The sequence below is a fragment of the Seriola aureovittata genome, chromosome 11 (genome assembly GCF_021018895.1).
Source record: "Seriola aureovittata isolate HTS-2021-v1 ecotype China chromosome 11, ASM2101889v1, whole genome shotgun sequence".
Lineage (NCBI taxonomy): Eukaryota > Metazoa > Chordata > Actinopteri > Carangiformes > Carangidae > Seriola > Seriola aureovittata.
In genome coordinates, this window is record NC_079374.1 from 4,224,312 (window position 1) to 4,241,928 (window position 17,617).

General features: G+C 42.6%; 1 protein-coding gene across 4 annotated transcripts in view; it reads right to left on the bottom strand.

The window, feature by feature from the left end:
* Positions 1–17,617, bottom strand: part of kalrna (kalirin RhoGEF kinase a) — a 141,340-nt gene that overhangs the window by 6,269 nt on the left and 117,454 nt on the right. For 3 of the 4 annotated variants that reach the window (XM_056390017.1, XM_056390019.1, XM_056390020.1), the window contains 25 exons: positions 16,382–16,528; positions 15,883–15,978; positions 14,509–14,627; positions 14,239–14,305; positions 13,969–14,072; positions 13,804–13,873; positions 13,597–13,683; positions 13,274–13,366; positions 12,753–12,803; positions 12,591–12,668; positions 12,207–12,392; positions 11,509–11,680; positions 10,641–10,858; positions 8,794–9,077; positions 6,086–6,248; positions 3,920–3,982; positions 3,680–3,707; positions 2,438–2,600; positions 2,152–2,273; positions 1,902–2,033; positions 1,650–1,811; positions 1,378–1,456; positions 1,189–1,240; positions 594–742; positions 55–193 (listed from right to left, as the gene is read on the bottom strand). In XM_056390017.1, coding sequence (XP_056245992.1) covers positions 55–193; positions 594–742; positions 1,189–1,240; positions 1,378–1,456; positions 1,650–1,811; positions 1,902–2,033; positions 2,152–2,273; positions 2,438–2,600; positions 3,680–3,707; positions 3,920–3,982; positions 6,086–6,248; positions 8,794–9,077; positions 10,641–10,858; positions 11,509–11,680; positions 12,207–12,392; positions 12,591–12,668; positions 12,753–12,803; positions 13,274–13,366; positions 13,597–13,683; positions 13,804–13,873; positions 13,969–14,072; positions 14,239–14,305; positions 14,509–14,627; positions 15,883–15,978; positions 16,382–16,528 — 3,024 coding nt within the window. The remainder of the gene's footprint in view (positions 1–54; positions 194–593; positions 743–1,188; positions 1,241–1,377; positions 1,457–1,649; positions 1,812–1,901; positions 2,034–2,151; positions 2,274–2,437; positions 2,601–3,679; positions 3,708–3,919; positions 3,983–6,085; positions 6,249–8,793; positions 9,078–10,640; positions 10,859–11,508; positions 11,681–12,206; positions 12,393–12,590; positions 12,669–12,752; positions 12,804–13,273; positions 13,367–13,596; positions 13,684–13,803; positions 13,874–13,968; positions 14,073–14,238; positions 14,306–14,508; positions 14,628–15,882; positions 15,979–16,381; positions 16,529–17,617) is intronic. The other variant, XM_056390018.1, reaches the window with a different exon arrangement.

A 17,617-nucleotide genomic window follows, 5' to 3' on the forward strand; every position in this document is an offset into this window, starting at 1 on the left:
AGAGCATTTCTGTAGATACGTAAATAAATCTCAAAGATTGAAGGCGCAAGGAACCTTCAGATCCAGGTGTGCTACTCTGCAGGTATGAAGGTGCTGCAGGGCCTCGAGAGTTTCTCTGATGAAGAACGCCACCTTCTCCTCCATCAGCTCATCGTGGGCGACGAGGTAGTCGAGTAGACGACCATCCTCCAGCCTGATGAAGTCACGTTTAGACAAAGTTGAGTTAATGTTAGCTTCGTAGCTAGGTATCATGCTAGCTAATATAACTGATAGCATTATGTAGCCAGCTAGCTAGTTTGCTAACAGTTAAGTTACAGAAAAGTAAAAACAGAAACTTTGTGAATGATTTAAAAACTCAATAGCTGCTTTGTAATGAACCTTAAAAGACGTAAAACAATTTAGGGACATAAACTTTGCTTCAAATTTCTGCAACTTTTTTTAAGCTAGCTAGCTAGTTGCTGATATATAATATTTAAACTTCATCACATGTAAAGTTTTAAGAGACTATGGGTTAAAGACAAAACCGTTAACTGTGTTACAGTAACTTAATTCAAGTTTAAAGGTGGGTGTTTCTTGAATTAGGTCAGACTTACAGCTCCAGGATCAGCATCAGAGAGGTGGGAGACTCGTATGTGTCCAACAGCGCCACCAGCTGGTGATTCTGCACATGTCGGAGGATGTCCGCCTCGTGAGCCACCTGCTCCTTCTTCTGCATCTTCTTACTCACAAACTTCACTGCAACCTTGAAAGAAAAGTGAAACACACTTCAGCACACTGACACAGAAGATAAAAGGTCAATAAAAATATGTAAAGGAAATAAACTCTTGACTTGAAAATGCAGATTATACTGCAATATACTACATTAAGAAGATAAAAACCTGTCATCAACAAAACTTCTCTGAAACCTTAATTCAATAAATATAAATGTGGCTGCAAAAGAAAACACCCAAAATAACAAAGTTAAACCTGTTAAATTTAAAACTTAACTCAAGTTAAAATAACTATTAGTCTAAATACATTCAGTACAAATATAAAAATAATCTTATTTAGTGAATGAGAACTTTGCTAAAAAGATTAAATAAATTAAATTAAATTAAATAAAAAGATTAATGCAAAGAAAAAAAAACAACCTAACCTTAAAACACACTTGCAACACATTACACACAGTCTTAGTCTGCAGGCTCCTACCTCTTTCTTTGTTGTCTTGTTGAGACACTTCCTCACCACTGAAAATCGTCCCCTGGTAAAAAAGAAGAAGCGACAAAACTTGAGAGATATTGAATTAAAAAAAAAAAAACAGAGGCTGCATAATCAAGTTTGGGTTGTGAAAAGCAGCATCAGTTTGAAAAGTCGCTGTTTTGCCAGGCGACACTTTACCTCCCAATCTCACAGATCTCAGAGAAGGTGGAGTCAAAGTTTTCTTTCCACTGGATTCCTGTTCCGTCATAGCCAGAGTCTGGACAGAGAAACAGCAGAGGATGGAAGGATTATTAACTCCGTTTCATGTTCAACCTTCCATGTGATTATTATCTGCATCTTCTATCAAATATCTGTATCTCAGTCTTGGAAAGAAAGCGAAAGGTGCAGATGTTTTCTGTGGTAAAAGAGGTTTTTGTTCCCTCATTATGAAACTGCGTGTGCAGACTTACTGCTGCTGGGCAGTGTGACCATATTGGAGGGCTCTGATGGCGGGCCGACCCCCCAGCGGTTGGAGGCTCGCACTCTGAACTGATAGTGACCACCGGGGATCAGAGTGTCGATCTGAACACACTCCTCCCTGCTGCTGGCCACCTGTTGCCATAGCAACGAGTCTGTAGATGAGACATGGAGGGAGATGGAGAAGTGAGGATGCTTAGTCTGGTTGTCTCTTCTGGTTCCATTACCGATTTTCAGACACTTACCTTCCTGTCTGTACTCCACAGTGTAGCTGCTGACGGCGCTGTGAGCGGATGAAGCTGGAGGCGGCCAGTGGACCATCACCGCCGTGCTGCTGGCCTCCTGAGCCACTGGCCGCCCTGGGGCTGCTGGGATACCTGCAAGAGGGCACAAAATCAACAGTCTAGAAAACATGGAGGCTAATTTAAAACTAAAATCTCACAGTACCATCACAGCTGATTAACTGCCTGGTGCCGACCAGGGTTACTGCGTTACCTTGCACTTTAATGGAGGCGGAGGAGGAGGCAGAGCCGTGGTCGTTAACGGCAACACAGGTGTAGATCCCCGTATCCTGAGGCATCAGATTGCAGATCTTCAACAAGATGTCACCTGTATCCCTGGTGAGGAGGAGGATGATGAGGAAGGGAGAGAAGAGATGAAGAAGAAGAGGAGGGAGAGTAGGAACAGGATGATGAAGAGGAAGGAAATATAAACATTTAACTACAGCGAGCACAGTTTGTATAAAACCAAGATGACTTAAAACGTATTCAGTTGGCGTTACCTGATGTCGATGGTGAAGCGGCTGTTGCTGGTCACTGGGTTCTGGTCGGGGCCCTTCAGGGTGACGGAGGGTTTGGGGCGTCCACAGACTTTACAGCAGAGGACGACAGTCTCTCCGAACGCACACGCCACGTCTGACAGAGGGACGAGGAACTCTGGAGCCACTGCACACAAACACACAAGCTACTGTCCACTCAGCTCTTACTCCAATTTCTAGTAACTTTATTATTATTTATGCACTTTAATATATTGATCAATACAGCACCGTTCAGACAGTTTTTGGTCTTCAGGCTCTGACGAGTCTCAGCTTTAAGCAGGTTTACATCAATATTCAATCATAGTTGAGGGGTTCAAAAGTAATTGAACAGATAAACATGAAATCATCATATTTAATATTTGGTGGAAAATCATTTGCAGTCAATGACGCCTGAAAAGACAGATTGTGTCTCCCCCCGGTGACGCTCTCAGGCCTTGTAGAGGAGTCTCTGTGTCTTTAGTCTGCGCTACAGCTGCAGGAAAGAAGCTCGTCCTGAAAACCCCTTCGGTTGTTCTGGCTCTGTCTTTAGGATCACGGTCCGCCTGAATGAACAGAACCAGCACTGTGTCTGACAGATGAGGTGTCGGCTTGTGCTTTGGTCACGGTGTATTTAAAGGGCTTCTTTCAATATTGACATAAACCTGCGCAAATTAAAGCTGACATTTGGCACTTAAATGTCGTATCTATTATTTTGTTTCAAATTGAATGTGGTGCAGCTCAGAGCCTGAAGAACAAATGTGTAACTGTCCAAACACTCCAACGGACTGGACCGCACATTGTGCAGCTTGAGAACATGATTTCAGTCCCTTCGTCCTTATAAACACAGGTTTTCTCTAACCTTTACTTTGTAGTGGTATTTAAGCCGGACAGATAATCAGCCAAGTGATGATTAAATGTTAGTCTGGTTTATGTGGCTGCCAGATTTCACTAGTCATTGGAGATGTGGACTTTGGCCCAGTGAGCAGCCCTCCAGTGGGAACAGGCTGATTCTGGTGTTATTCATCATTATATAAATATAGTAGATAAAAACATTTGGGTCATCAGAACCATCTGCAGGTTGTAATCTTTGTGAACTTTACATTTAGCTTCATCCATTATGACTCTAACACCTCTTCATCATGTGTCACAGATTTTAGAAAACAAAGTGCAACGGCTGAAGCTAATGCTGATGAGTACGTCGCTACGCTGGTTTTTCTCATTTCTTACCTTCCTGGATGAAGTTTGGGTTGAGAAGCTGGAAAACAGATGAAGTCAAAGTTAAAGTTGAGGTGAGGTTTAGTTTTCTACACGATACAAATAAAAACAGCAACTGCAGAACAATTTTCCATCTGCACCAAGTTTTTGTTTTATTCTGTGCCATTTCTCATCTTTTTGAAGACAAACACATGAACTCCATGGAACATGTTTCCACATTGTGGTCCTCAAGTATAACGTGTGCTTCAGTACCTCCATGCCTGTCTTTGGGTCGAGGTCATCATCGCAGTCTGACTCATCTGAAGTGTGAACGTCCTGGTGGAGAACGAGGGAGGAGGACAAGAAAGAAGAAAAAGAAGAAAAAAAAAGATAGGGAAGTGTAGGATGCGATGAGGTGGAGGCAGTAGAGAAAAGATATGAGGAGGAGAACGAGGAAAGAAAGGAGGAAGGAAAGGATGGAAGGGAAAAGGAAGCAGATAAAAGAAATACAGAAATGATTGAAGAGAGAGAGAGGGAGAGAGGGAGGGAGGGAGTAAAATGAGGAGGATTGAGAGAATATTAAGAATGTGAACGTTATTGACAAATGGCTTCAGGAGGGTTCTGCTGAGGAACATCTCTGACGTTCTCCGTCCTTCACAGAACCCTGATACTCACCTGAGAGCTGCCGCGGTTTTCGGTCTTTTCATGAGATTAAATATAAAATAACAGCAGCCTCATGCTGTGACTCTCAGGTCAGCTCCTCCCACAGTCCATGAAGCAGCAACCAACCACAGCTGAGTGTCGAATCATTACAATATCAGCATCAGTGCCTCTTTAGCATTAGTGGAGTTTCTCCAATAACTCATCTCCTTTGTGAATACGAGTGATGCTGCAGAACGTAGGATCCCCTCCACCTCCTCTCCTATTGCTCTGGACAGCAGGCACAATCCATGTTCTCGCTTTATTAAAAGATAACAGACTCTGTATCGAAGGTGAATGACAAACCTGCTGCTGCTTCACACTGATTTCAACGGAAATAATTATTCCAACTTTATTCTGTTGCTGAATGACCGAGTTCAAATACTTTTGATTTTAAAAATCCACATAAAAAAAAAAGATCCTCAGGTGCTTCAAAGTACAGAACTATGGTGAGCAACAGTTTGACTTTTCATCAGTATGTTTTCAACAGTCACAGTAAATGCCGACATCTCTGTCAGTCATGTAGAAACGGTGTCTACACTCCCTTTGAGACCGGACAGTTGCTGGGCAGAGGGATTTCATGCTCATTAAACATGATGCAAACAGAAAGTAGTTACGATATAAAGAGGCAGGAAGAGATAAAACAAACAGACGCTTTGTTTGTTTCACATGATGAGCTTAAGAATGAAACTCCGTATATCACCCACATCTGTAGCTGCAGAAGAAGAATCTTGTTTCATGTTTCTTTTCTCATGCGGGACTTTTACTTTGAAATATCTGTCGTATCATGTTGGTAACATTATGACTGATGATTATTTCCATTTCCCATCTCTCTACTCACTCACGGGATGATGTTATATATAAACAAATGTTTTACATGTTAGTGCACCACAGAAAACACTAGTTAACAGAGACTCAGCAACGGAAACTTGGATCAGTCAAACAATAAATCACTGGATTCTACTTCTACCCATGCACAGGGAGGGGAAATCAATCAAACAACACAAAAAGAAATCTGAGTTTATTCTTCAACCAGTGCAGTCGAGGTTTTGGGGTAAAAACATAAAAAGAAAAAGAAAAATGAAAAAACACGCAGTATTCTCAACCATTTAATATTTACATGTGTTGAAGTGTCATTTACGCTTCTATTACCTTAATCACCACCTAACCTGCACCTCGTCAGGTCGCACCAGCATTTTAACACTTTCATGGATGGAAATTGATGCAACTGGTGGCGTCACCACAGAAGGTAAGTTAAACTTTGATGTCATTGAGTTTTGCACGGGCAGGTTGTCACCAGGCTTCCAGCTGATTCTGTTCTGTGAGAATGTGCGAATGGATTTCGTTGTTCCACTTCCTGACTAAATCTTTGGTTCTGGTTCAGCTGCTTTGTGCTTTTGGCTTTTGCTCATAACTCGCAGGGATCCATAAACGCATGAGGTACCAAACCAAGCAGGGTCACAGACTCCGGCAGCCATGTTGGGACAAATACATAAGATAAAAATATTGATCGGAAATAAGTGAATGTACGTGTGAAGTCATGCAGGTTGAGAATCACTGCTGGAGTCAAACTGAGACACAAAAACTACTGTGTGTGTTTGTAGGTTTGAACAAACACATGCGCGCACACACACGGGTTAAGAAGAAAAAATAAAAACCAAGTGGGGCAGGGGCAGGTGAGGGGGTTTTGGCACACAAATATGACATCACCAGCGTGCGCCGTCGGCCTGCTTTACTCACTTTGCCCTTTGCCCTGGGGGCGGGGGAGGTGAGCGGGGGAGGGGGTGTGGTTTCTTTGGGCTTACGGAGGAGGCCGTTCTCGTGACCTCTGACCCCCACCAAGGTGACGTCCTTGGCTTCAGCGCGCTTCCTGGCACGCAGCGTGTTCCACGACAGAGACTTCCTGTACGGTACAGGAACGAGAAACATCAACCAGCCAATCAGAGAGAAGCTCAGCGGCGTCCAGCTTAGTCTGGCTGCAGAGGCAACATGGCCGACAGACCATAACTTTCTCAGGAGCCTCTGTTTGCTTACTATCGCCATCTAGTGACTGGGAAGTTTGTGAGTGATGTTTCTGTAGCTATGGATACAAGGCTTAACTGTCTAATGCACAAGGAAAGCTGATGACACGTTACTGTAAGTCCCCACTATTTAGCATTGATAAGCTGTATTTACATACATACTTATTATAGCAATAATCTGCGTCACCCTGCATGTGTGTCTGTCTAAATGTTTGTGTGTTGTGTTATGGCTGAGGGTCCGGGGTCGTTGTTGCCTGAAGCTGCAGCCAGACTCTTCTGGTCCATTAGGTTTATATAGGAGAGGAAGGACAGAGTGACAGAACGACACTGGTCTGACTTTATTGAGAGAGAGAGAGAGAGAGAGAGAGAGAGAGAGAGAGAGAGAGAGAGAGAGAGAGAGAGAGAGAAATAAAGTGTCACAACTTCTTCCAACACAACACTGTTAACATTTTCATCACTGTTACGCTTGTGTCTCCAGTGCAAATAAATCAAATTTTACATATATATATATTTGTTCTACCAATAATTTGATGCAGATGCAAATTAAACATCTGCCTTTATTAAACTAAATCTTTTAGTTATGGTCTGAACACATTTATAACTGAGTGGTGCGACTTTTTAAGTGTCAAGTGATGAATTTCAGGTATTTCAAATACTAATGAAAGTCAACGAGTAGAAGGACTCGTCTGGTCAGTAGCAATAATCAGACTGTAATCAACACTTATTAACGACTACCTCGTTGTTATCACTCACACTTTCACAAAACAGTTTGTTAAAGGAAAGTCATTTAAATACTAAATCAAAAAGCAAAACCAGCAGTTTCTATTTTTTCCATTCTAATTAAATTAAATTTTAATTTTTGTACGTTCTGTGGAGTGTCAAACCGTGGAGGTTAGTAAAAACTCAAACAAAAATATCAAAATAAATGTCATTACAGTAAGAACAAATATAAAAAGCTGAAATCAACCATACAGGGAAAAGGTGCAGACAATGTCGGTATAAAACCTGTTGCTCTAGTGTTTTGGTGTTTGAAACTTTCTACACTGAACTGAACTGTCTTCATCTCCTGAAGAGGCTCATCTGTAAGTTTAGAAATAAAACCTTACTCAGTTTATGTCACGTCGGTCTCTTTGATCTACGTCTCGTCTAGTGTTACAGTGCACACAGAAGTAGGCAGAACGCTCAGTTTCACGTTTGCTGTTGTAGTTTATTTACAAATATTAAAAACTACAAACTGTCAACCATCTCCAGCCTAACGCAGAACAAAACAACTTCACCTTCACGTCGCTTTTCTAACTCATGCTCAAGTCCAAAAGGTTTATTTTACATATTTAAAATACATTTAAAATCATTATCATTAGACTACCAACAGTACAATGCTGACCGTTGCCATTAAATGAAACATATTGCACAGCCTGACTTCATTCATATTTTTTCTCATCTTTAAATAGTGCAAAAGGGATTTTTTTAACAGGAATGTTCGAGAGCCTCAGTCGAAAAAACCAAAAAATTAACTTTGTACAGTGAACTGCCGACACAATAAACAAAATCAACATGAAGGAGGAAATAAATCCAACTTTGTCCGTAAAATAAAATAATAATTACAAGGCAGAAAAATAACAACAACAACAACAACAACAAGAGGAATAAACACAAATTTCTGTATAGATTGCCACAGACAACAAAATAAATCTTCTCCATGCGGAGAACGGGGCTGAGTCCACCTGAATGCCCCAGGTGAGATTTTTTTTTTCCAAAAACAGTAAAAAGAAAAAGGAAATTACAAAACAAGAAAAAAAAAAAAAAAAAAAGCAGGGTGTTAGGAACTGAAATAATAAAGTCCGGTTTTAGCTCCACACGAGCGTCAACGGTTTTCTCCCTCTGGTTTCCAGAGTCAGCTACAAGTTACAAGATTTTCTATCCAGTCTATTTCTGCAGGATAACTCCTCAGTACTCTTTTTACATGGGAATTTATCAGTGTTTGAGTGTGTTTTAGTTCATCTGCAAGCCTGAAATCCATTTTCATGTAGTTGCCACAGAGCCGTCAAGTGACAATGGCTCAGAAATAAAACTGTCACTGCAGCAGCTTGACGGACAGTAAGAGACCAGTTCTGTACCTTTTACCTCCGAGGAGCAACAAATACCCCAGAAAAGTCTCCTGTGAGGTCCAAGAGTTTGTTTACAAGGGAGGAGGAGGGAAAGGATATGAGGGAACAAGGAGTTAGGAGGCGAAGGAAGGAGGCACTGAACAGTTAGTAACTGGGGATGGGTGTCGATTCAAAAAACAAAAACAAACAAAAACGGGTAGACAGAGGTTTGTCACCTCAGTTCTCTTCGAGTCCAGCCAGAAGTGCGTCTGTCTGCGGGGAAAGAAGTGCTGGGTGGGTGGAGGGGGTTGGGTGGGGTTGGGTGTGGGGGGGGACTTACTTGATATTGTTGGCATCAGCCACCGCCACTGAGAAGGAGGAAGTAGAGGAAGAGTCTTTTATGGACTTTGTGGCTGGGCCCAAAACGTGTCCCGGCACCCAGCCCTCAGCGGCCGGCGACTGGCTGTTGGCTGGCCGGTAAACAAGGTACATGTTCTGCTGGTTGGTGGCCAGGATTTGGACGGTCTCTCCCTGACTGACGCAGATCTCGTTCTCCTTGAGCGCCGAGTAGTCCTGAGTGACCAACATGGTGGAGGAGACGCCGTTACAGCCGCCGTCACTGTCCTGAGGAGGAGAGGAACGGATGAAGAAAAGAGGACAGAGGAGAAGACAAAAGGAGAAGACACAAGGGAGGGGTTGGGGGAGGGGAGGGGGGTGAGGACATTTGAGGACAAGGTTAAGGTGTGACTATGTGGGTTGGACAACAGTCCTGCTGGCTGTGATGCTGTTACAGCTGACCCCAACCTGAGGAGGAGCAGAGGGAGGTCAGGGCCGAGGAGCAGGAGGAGGGAGAACGACAGCAGAGCGTCAGCAATCTGTTCACAGTTTCTTTCCAAAGCAACGGGAACAGACAGCACAAAGGTCTGAAATCTGCTGCTGAGATTTCTGCCTCCTCCAGGGAAACATTTCAGCACTGAACTAAAGAAAAACAACATCTCCAAGATCCAGTTTCCACTGGACACAATGAGCGAGGTAGACTGCTTCCAGATCACATCCATGTTTTATTTTGAGTTACTCAATTAAGTGTGGTGTTCATCGACGGCTGTTTATCTGTTTGGATAAACATCTGAACTAATCAGAGCTTTGCAGTCAGGAGTAAGAATCAGGACGTCATCTGTCATCTGCAAAAAGTCGACAAGTTTTAATAGTAAAATAATTTAATAGTTGCAGCTGCACAAGTTGTAGTAAATTAAAGAACTTCCATCTGTATAATTCTTTGATCAACATGCCAAACCTTAATGAGCAACTTAAAATAAACAGTTTTGTCCATGTCCATGTGAGACATGTGTCTCACTACAAAATAACCCGATCCCAAACAGAAAACAGCATGTGCACGACTGTCACACAGAAAAATCCAACTGGATTCAGTCTGATCTCCTGGCTGGGTGTTCACCTCCACTACTAGTGACAGACAGTCACTGAGTGGTGTGACTTCACTCCGACAGGCAGGTCGGTAACAAGCAGACAAACCTCAAGACGGTGGGATTTTAAAATGTCATTCATCAGTAACATCGCTTTCCTGTCACATCACCTCATCCACAGCAAATAAAAACAAAAGTTTTTTTAGTTTTCTAGGGGTAGAAAAGCCACCAGGAGTAAGTGAGACAGTTTTCATACTGCACAGCCTTAAAGCATGAGGAGCAGAGAAAGTCAGTCTTGTTCTTAGGAACATTTCTCCAACAGTGAGGGTCAAGGTCAAGACTGACGGCAGGCTGTAAATTACAAAGAGAGCCGAGCTGTCCAGTCTCCTGCAGACAGCAAGAGGGGTTCAGTCAAAGTAGGGCAGAGAGAGAGAGAGAGAGAGAGAGAGAGAGAGAGCAGTTTGGTATGTACATATATATATATATAAAAACCCAAACAGTGATGCTACACCTGCAGTAGCCCAGATTTTAACCTTGGCTTTTAGGGACGGGCAACAAACTCCCAGACAGAACAAAGAGGAGAAGTGTGCTTCATGCCCTCGTTCTCTGACTGTCTGCTGCAGTCTACAGTGAGAGGACGGGACAATACCAGAGCAACAATGACAAGGAGCTGTACGACTCAAAACCAGCAACTTGAACAAATGGAAGTGTATGAAGTATGAGCCAACAAGCCAGTTCTCCACCTATCACGTGTGCAGGAACTCACCCTGGAGTCGAAACATGACGAACCACCGTTGGAGGTAGACACTTTCATCTGGCTCCTCCCTCTGTCCGCCTCCTTGTCACCGAGCCCGACCGCAGAGGACGGCCGGCTGTGGGAGGACGTGGCGGGCCGGTTCCCAGAGGATGAGCGGTTTCTGGTCAGTGACGAGCTGCTGCCTCCTCCGCCCTTCTCCTTCTGGTACTCGATAGGAGACTGGAGAGCTGCAACCACACACACATGGAAAATTCATATTCCTCTTTTGTGGTGTCATTTCAGGTTTGCTGACTCTCCACATGTTTGTTGTTTTTCCTTCACCGGACATGTTTTGGATCCTGTTTGTTGTCTTCTAGTTAAAGTACATTAAAAACAGCAGCGTTTTAGGCTGTTATACACACACCTTATATTACTGCTGACCTGTTTCCTGCTGGTGCCGTCTTCATAGCAGCCATTATTTAGTTCAGCACTATGAAAATGCAGTTGCTCAAAATAGGTCACAGTGAACTTTTTTTTTTTTACCGTATTTGAAAATTCAGTCTTGATAATGTAGCTACAAGTGAACTCATTTTAGCAGCCACTTCTTAGGTCTCACTTCTTATCTGGTTTCTGAAGTTTAAACAGCTGAAACATACGATCCTGTGAAATATGTGGAATAATGTCAGTAGAAATGATCAACAGCATCTTTCATGTTTAAAATCTAATTCTCTCACAGTCGTCTTAAAATAGCAGAATGAGAAGCCAAGTGTTGCTGGTGATTCTTTTCACCAAATATGGAGATTCAGAATAGAGGGGCGCTGCAGAGCAGAGACAGTGTGTGGTTGAGCTGAGGGGAATATCATTATCAGAGGAAAATATTCTGCTTGTGTTTTCTCACCGGACAGGAAGTTGCTCTGAGCGTCCAGAACTTCCTGGATGTGTCGGACCCAGATCTGCTTGATGTCGACGTTGGCGGCCTGCAGGGTGAAACGCTCCGACGAGCCGCGGCACGACAGGACGAACTTACAGGGATCGTTATCCACACTGTCCTCCAGACCCAAGTAGGACACCTGAGGAGGACAGGAGCAGCTTTTTGTTGTGATCGTAGTTTATAGATTTATAAACTATAAAACTGTGTTGACACTAAAATCTCCAGCAGCCGGTCACACACTTTTATTGAAATGGTGTCAGTAAACATCTTAAGGTCACAAGGTTATAAAACAGAGGAAGTAAATAACTTTCCTAAACATTTGCCATCGTTGCCTTCATGTACACAGACTCTTGTGAATCCTCTGAGTGAGTTCTTCAGAAGGTTTTGGTTCTGAAAACCAGCAGGACGGTGGAGAAGGATGATACGTTCTCTCAGCCTTTTCTTGTCAATTGAACAGGGATCAACACATATTTCTCTGTTCTCTCTCTCAGAGGTATTTGAGTCTGTGTTTTGATTTGACAACTTGTTTCAGGAAAAGCTTTTTGTCTGGCAGTTTTAAGAAGTTAAGCTGAGCAACTATCAATTATTCATCATGGATCAATCAAATAATTAAAAATGTGCGTCTCTGGACCTGCAGAATATAAACCCCATCATCCTCTGCTCACCTTGATGCTCTTCTTGAACTGGTATCCGGGCGTGGACGATCCTTTCCTGAGCAGCTCACTGAAGATGACGATCTGCTCAAATAGGAAAACCCGTCGTTCTTTGGAGCGCGACAGGACGCCGGCGTCCTGCTCCGTCACAAAGAAGGTTTCCTGCTGCAGCAGTTTGCCCTGACTGGTCAGTTTACCCTGAGGAGGAGTGCGGATGGTCAACACCTCATTCAGGCCTGCCATGATAACTCTGGAGCTAAACCTAGGCTGCAGAATGATTACCACTCAAATTCATTTAGTGCTCATTGGTCATTATCATAATAAAGAAGGGGACTGTCTTGTCACTGCGCTGTGTGTAAACCTGCCATCGACCAGCAGCACAGGAAGTGAACATACCTCGTATCCCTGCAGCCGACCCAGATTCATCATGTCATTACACAGTTTGGGAACCTGAGACATCAAATCTACCGCTTTCTGTAAACGAGAGAGATTTAAATCATCTGTTACGTGTTCACTTCAGCTGTCTCTCTAAACTTTTTAAATAAGTTGTGTTTTTACCTCAATTTGTTCACAGTCCATTCCTGCCTTGGAGCTGTACTTCAGGAAGTCCTGAGGAAAATCACGACCACAACTTTAACATCTAAGATGCACACTCTTTCTCTCCACACACACAGTAATCTTTCTGTAAGATATATTCACAGCATAGCTTCTTGTGGATCCTACAAATAATCAAATTGGAGACTTAAGATCTCAGTTTGAGTTCAGTCAGTTCCCTCAAATTAGTTGTCAGTATTATTTTAACTTAAGTGTCCCTTTCTGAGTTTGCTGGAAATGTCTGAGTTGCATCAGTGCTGGTAAATCTGAGCGAGTTCAAATCAGGTTAAAGTTGCATGAGATCCACATAATTTAATATTTTTAAGTAACAAGACGTTTCATTGGATGGTAAATGAGAGTTATCATTTTTGCACATAATATGTCGAGTGAAAAGAGTTTTCTTTTGCTTTAATTCAAAATCTTTCTGCAAACTCATACTGACATCATGTCTCTTTTGTAATTCAATAAGGTCATTTGTGTGTTACCTTCAGTAGCAGCTGGTATTTGGTGATTCTCTGGATTGGTTTGATGAGGAAGTCACTGATGGTCAGCCTGGACTGGATGTCTGCCTGGATTCCCTGGAAGACAAACACCAGTAGCATCATGATGCTTCTGTGTCATCCATTTGTTTTACTTCAAACACAGCAGAGAATATAACACAAAGAAACTCTGAAATCCTCCATCAATGCAACAACAGTGCTACAGTGACTATAAGTTCATATAATTAAAGAGCTGGCAGCTGATGAAAATTAAAACACAGAACACAGCTACGAAAAAAATTATCATGAAGAACCAAAACATCACTTACATCAAAATATGTGTCATATTCTGCTACGATGAACTCTGACTTAGGCTTATTCTGACAATAAACCACATACATGTGAAGTCTTCTCTCCTGTAACATACATATACACACCAGTTGTTTTCAGACAGCAGATCACAGGGAGAGTAGGTTTGTTCCACATCAAATATATTGTAAAAAGTCTTTATAATGATCACACGGTGCTGCACTCACGTGTTTGATGAAGAGCTCAGGAAGGTGTTCATTGTCTTCCAGACATTTCTCCAGCTCTCCTACAAAGAAGCTGACGGACACAGAGGAGGGATGTTACCAGGGAGCACAAACACTAAAAACTGAAGGCCGCTCTCAGGCTCCATCTGACACCACTGTTGAACTTACTCTCTGTGCCAGTCGAAGATCTGGTGGATGTTCCCGAAGACGATTTTGTCTTTTCCTTTCATGTCATCGGGGACGCCCTTCTCCTCGATTCTCTTCATGAAACCCTGCGGGGTCACAAAAGGTCAGCGGTTTGAGGACGTTCTGCTCACTTCTCAGTTACAGTTGAAGATGCTGATAGAGAACGATTACTTTCGGGGACAGTATTGACTGTGCAGAATGAATAATAACGCAGCACAGAGAGGTGCACTGCCTCAGCAGCGAGTGTCTCACCTCCACCACGATTCCCAGGTCTTTGACGTAGTCCTTCTCTGTCTGAATCAGCTCGTTCAGAACGAACCTGAGCAGAACAAACACATCACCTCACATCAGCTGATGAAATGTTATTACTGTCAGCCTCTTCTCCTGCTGCAGCACGGAGGGATGTATATAATAAGACCTGATGGTTGTGGCAGTAAAAGTAAAGTAGAGAGTAGAGTAGAAGAACTAGTATTTGAATTAGTAGACGTTGTAGCAGTGGAGATGATTCACTGCAGCACTCACATCCGTCCTCTCATAGCCTTGGCTCTCTGCTCCAGCTCAGGGTTTCGTGGCTGGACCGGAGTGGTTTGTTCTGGCGGAGAGAGAGAGGAGAACCCGGGGTACGCTCCTGGTTCCAGAGTCTGAGGAGAGGAGAGGATCAGTGTCGGTTAAATCTTTTTCCTTTTTTACAATTATTTTATACATAACTTAAATTCTAAGTTTTATTCATATAAAGCAGAATCGTAGATTTATCTAAGACTACTTTACAATATGGTCAACAGGCTGTACCCTGTATCTTGAGACGCTCAATAAGCAAAACCTGCATGTAAAACAAAGCCACCACCATCAGAATAATGAGAAGACTTTATGACAGCAGAGGGCAGCAGGAGCTTGGTGTTCAGCCATAAGGAACAAGTGGGAATTGGCTGTGGTATAAATAAGCTGATGCCTGCTGCCCTGTGTTGACTGCACAGTAACTCTGCGTTGTCTAACTGCAAATCGTGGAAGAGTGGAAATTGAAAACTGCATATTCAACTGATTCTAGAGCAGACGGTGATCTATCCACCAAACTTCACACAAATGTGCTGACGTGAAAATATTCCAGTGTGTGTTTAAACTCCGCAGCAAAGACACAGCAACAAACACAGGACACTGAGGGAGCGTGCAGGTTTTGTTCTGTATCATGGCACCGTTTCATTAGACAGTAGATCCGCTCAAATGCTTCACACACAAACGAGTTGGAACTGAAGTTACTACACATCGTAAACATTTGCTAAACATGTGTAAACACAAACAGACAGATGACACATTTACACACCACAACAGATGACAGTAAACAGTATCCTGTGCACAAATATGTACGTTACAAACAAGTTGCGTTCAAAATGAGAAACACTGACATTTTGGAAGAATAAGTGAGCACATCTGGAGAAGCAGGTGAGATAGGGCAGGTAGAGTTAAATGCATATACTTTGCCTTTTTTTCTCTGCAATTAATGGAGAATGTCACTTGCGTCGCCTTTGTTCACACTGCTCACATGACATTACACCACACGCATGAATATGAACACAAAACATATTTAAGTACAAAGCACAATCAGGCTAACTATGCAAACTACTGAACATATGGACACTACAGACAAACTGATGCACTCTACATGCACGACTGCCGACACTACTAATATTCACTGTTGTTTTAATTTGGTGGAATGAGCACAAAACGATTCACACATGATGTGTTAGCTTCACGGAGACTTCAGGCTTTAGGCCCATAATGCCTCATTTGAACGACTAGTCTGCACATCATGTGTTTTTGGTTTGTGTCCAAAAAAGAAAATCAGTTCGTCATACGGCACATGCGTACGTCCCAAACATGCACATAATCATACGCACTCACCATCTTGGTTTTAACCAGTTTTTCTATGGCGCTAACCAGCTCTGCGGCGCTGGGCACCTCAGAGGACGACTGCAGAGACGTTAGCAAGGATGAAGACTGAGAGAGGAGGAGGAGGAGGAGGAGAGGAGAGGAAGCCATAGCATGTTAGAGGCATTGGAAGTAAAGGTTGGAAGACAGGAAGATGAAGAAGAAGGTAAAGGAGTAATGGCAAGAAAATCGAAGGAACAAACGGCAGTGAAAGAGAGAAAAGCTGTGAGTTTGCAGAGGAAATCAGCAGATGGACGTGCTGCAGGATTTATACCGGAATTTGAAATTACAGTTTATCATGATGAAGCACAGTGAAGAAGAAGGTTTGACAGATGTTAATGAAAACAGAAAGAAGCTGAAGAAATAAATAAAAGCTATTTAAAGATACAGTAGAGCTTCAAAGTTTATTAAGGACTTCCACTGAGAATCAATTTCAGCCAGACCCTAACCAACAGTGAACCCCCCCCCTCACCTTGTCATCCTGAGCTGAGGGGTCCTTGATGATCTCCATTGGCGGGGGCAGAGGAGTGTGGGCCTCCTCGTCCTGCTCCTCCTCCCCGCCGCTCTGCATCCCGGAGGACGTCTTAGAGAGGAGGTTCCCGTCCTTACTGATGACTCTCTGTGGAGGGAAGAGACAGAATGCAGCTTTTTTAGCAAACTATCCATATCATGTACCACTGTATTGATCACACTCATTAATCAGAAATGATCAGCCAATTCATTCATTCATCTTTAAACCCTTCATACAGCTGAGTTGACAAACTCATCCAGTTTACAAAAAAACAAAAAAGAAAATGTGGCAACTGCTGTCGGAAACTTGATGTGAAATAAACAACAGTGTGTCGTCATGCTTCATTATCTATAGTTTTGGTGAAGTGGTGAGAAACCAGAGATAAATAACTCATCTTGTTTCTGGTCAAGCTTTGACGAGTTAGTTCCTCGTTCCAGAATAAAACACATAATGTGGAAAGCCACAAAAGTTTTGACATGACAATGGGAATGAGTAGTACAACAACTATTCCTGGAAGTCAGTGACCAAAGGTTTAATGTTTGTGTGTGTGAGTGTGTTTGTGTCATCACATTTGTGTGTCAGTGAGTCAGAAACCTTTATTCAAGGAAAGAGGAACTTCATCTGTTTATTGTCACTTAAATGTAGATAGCGTTAATTTACAACTATATCCCACTGAGCAGATCAATAACCTTTAAACTTCACTCTGCACCATATAACAGGGAGTGACACTAAAACCTACAAAACAGATATAAGATCAGCATGTGAGCAATTGGCCATATAGGTTTGTTCCCTGTTGTGCCTTCAAACATTACTGATATAAACAAACCTTTGTGTTAGTAATTGTATTAAAAGACCTGTCTATCAATTTGAAATCAAGTCATATAAGTTCCAATTCTAATTCTGTGTTTTGCACTTTAGTGCTGGGATGTTTGTTTAACCTCCTAAGACCCGAACTCTTGCATGGCGTGCATTTTTAATTTCTCTTTGCTATTTAGGCTGATAGGGACCTGAGAAAAATGATGTCCACATATGAGGACATTAGTTTTAAATTTCGATTACTGAGTGGCAGTATAATATCCTCATATGTGGTCACCAGGCCCTTGTTGAGAAAAAGTTAGTATTGTGGTCTAGAGAACCCAAAATGTGAGGTCCACATATGTGGACGCCAAGTCCTAGGAGGTTAAATGTGGCAAAGAT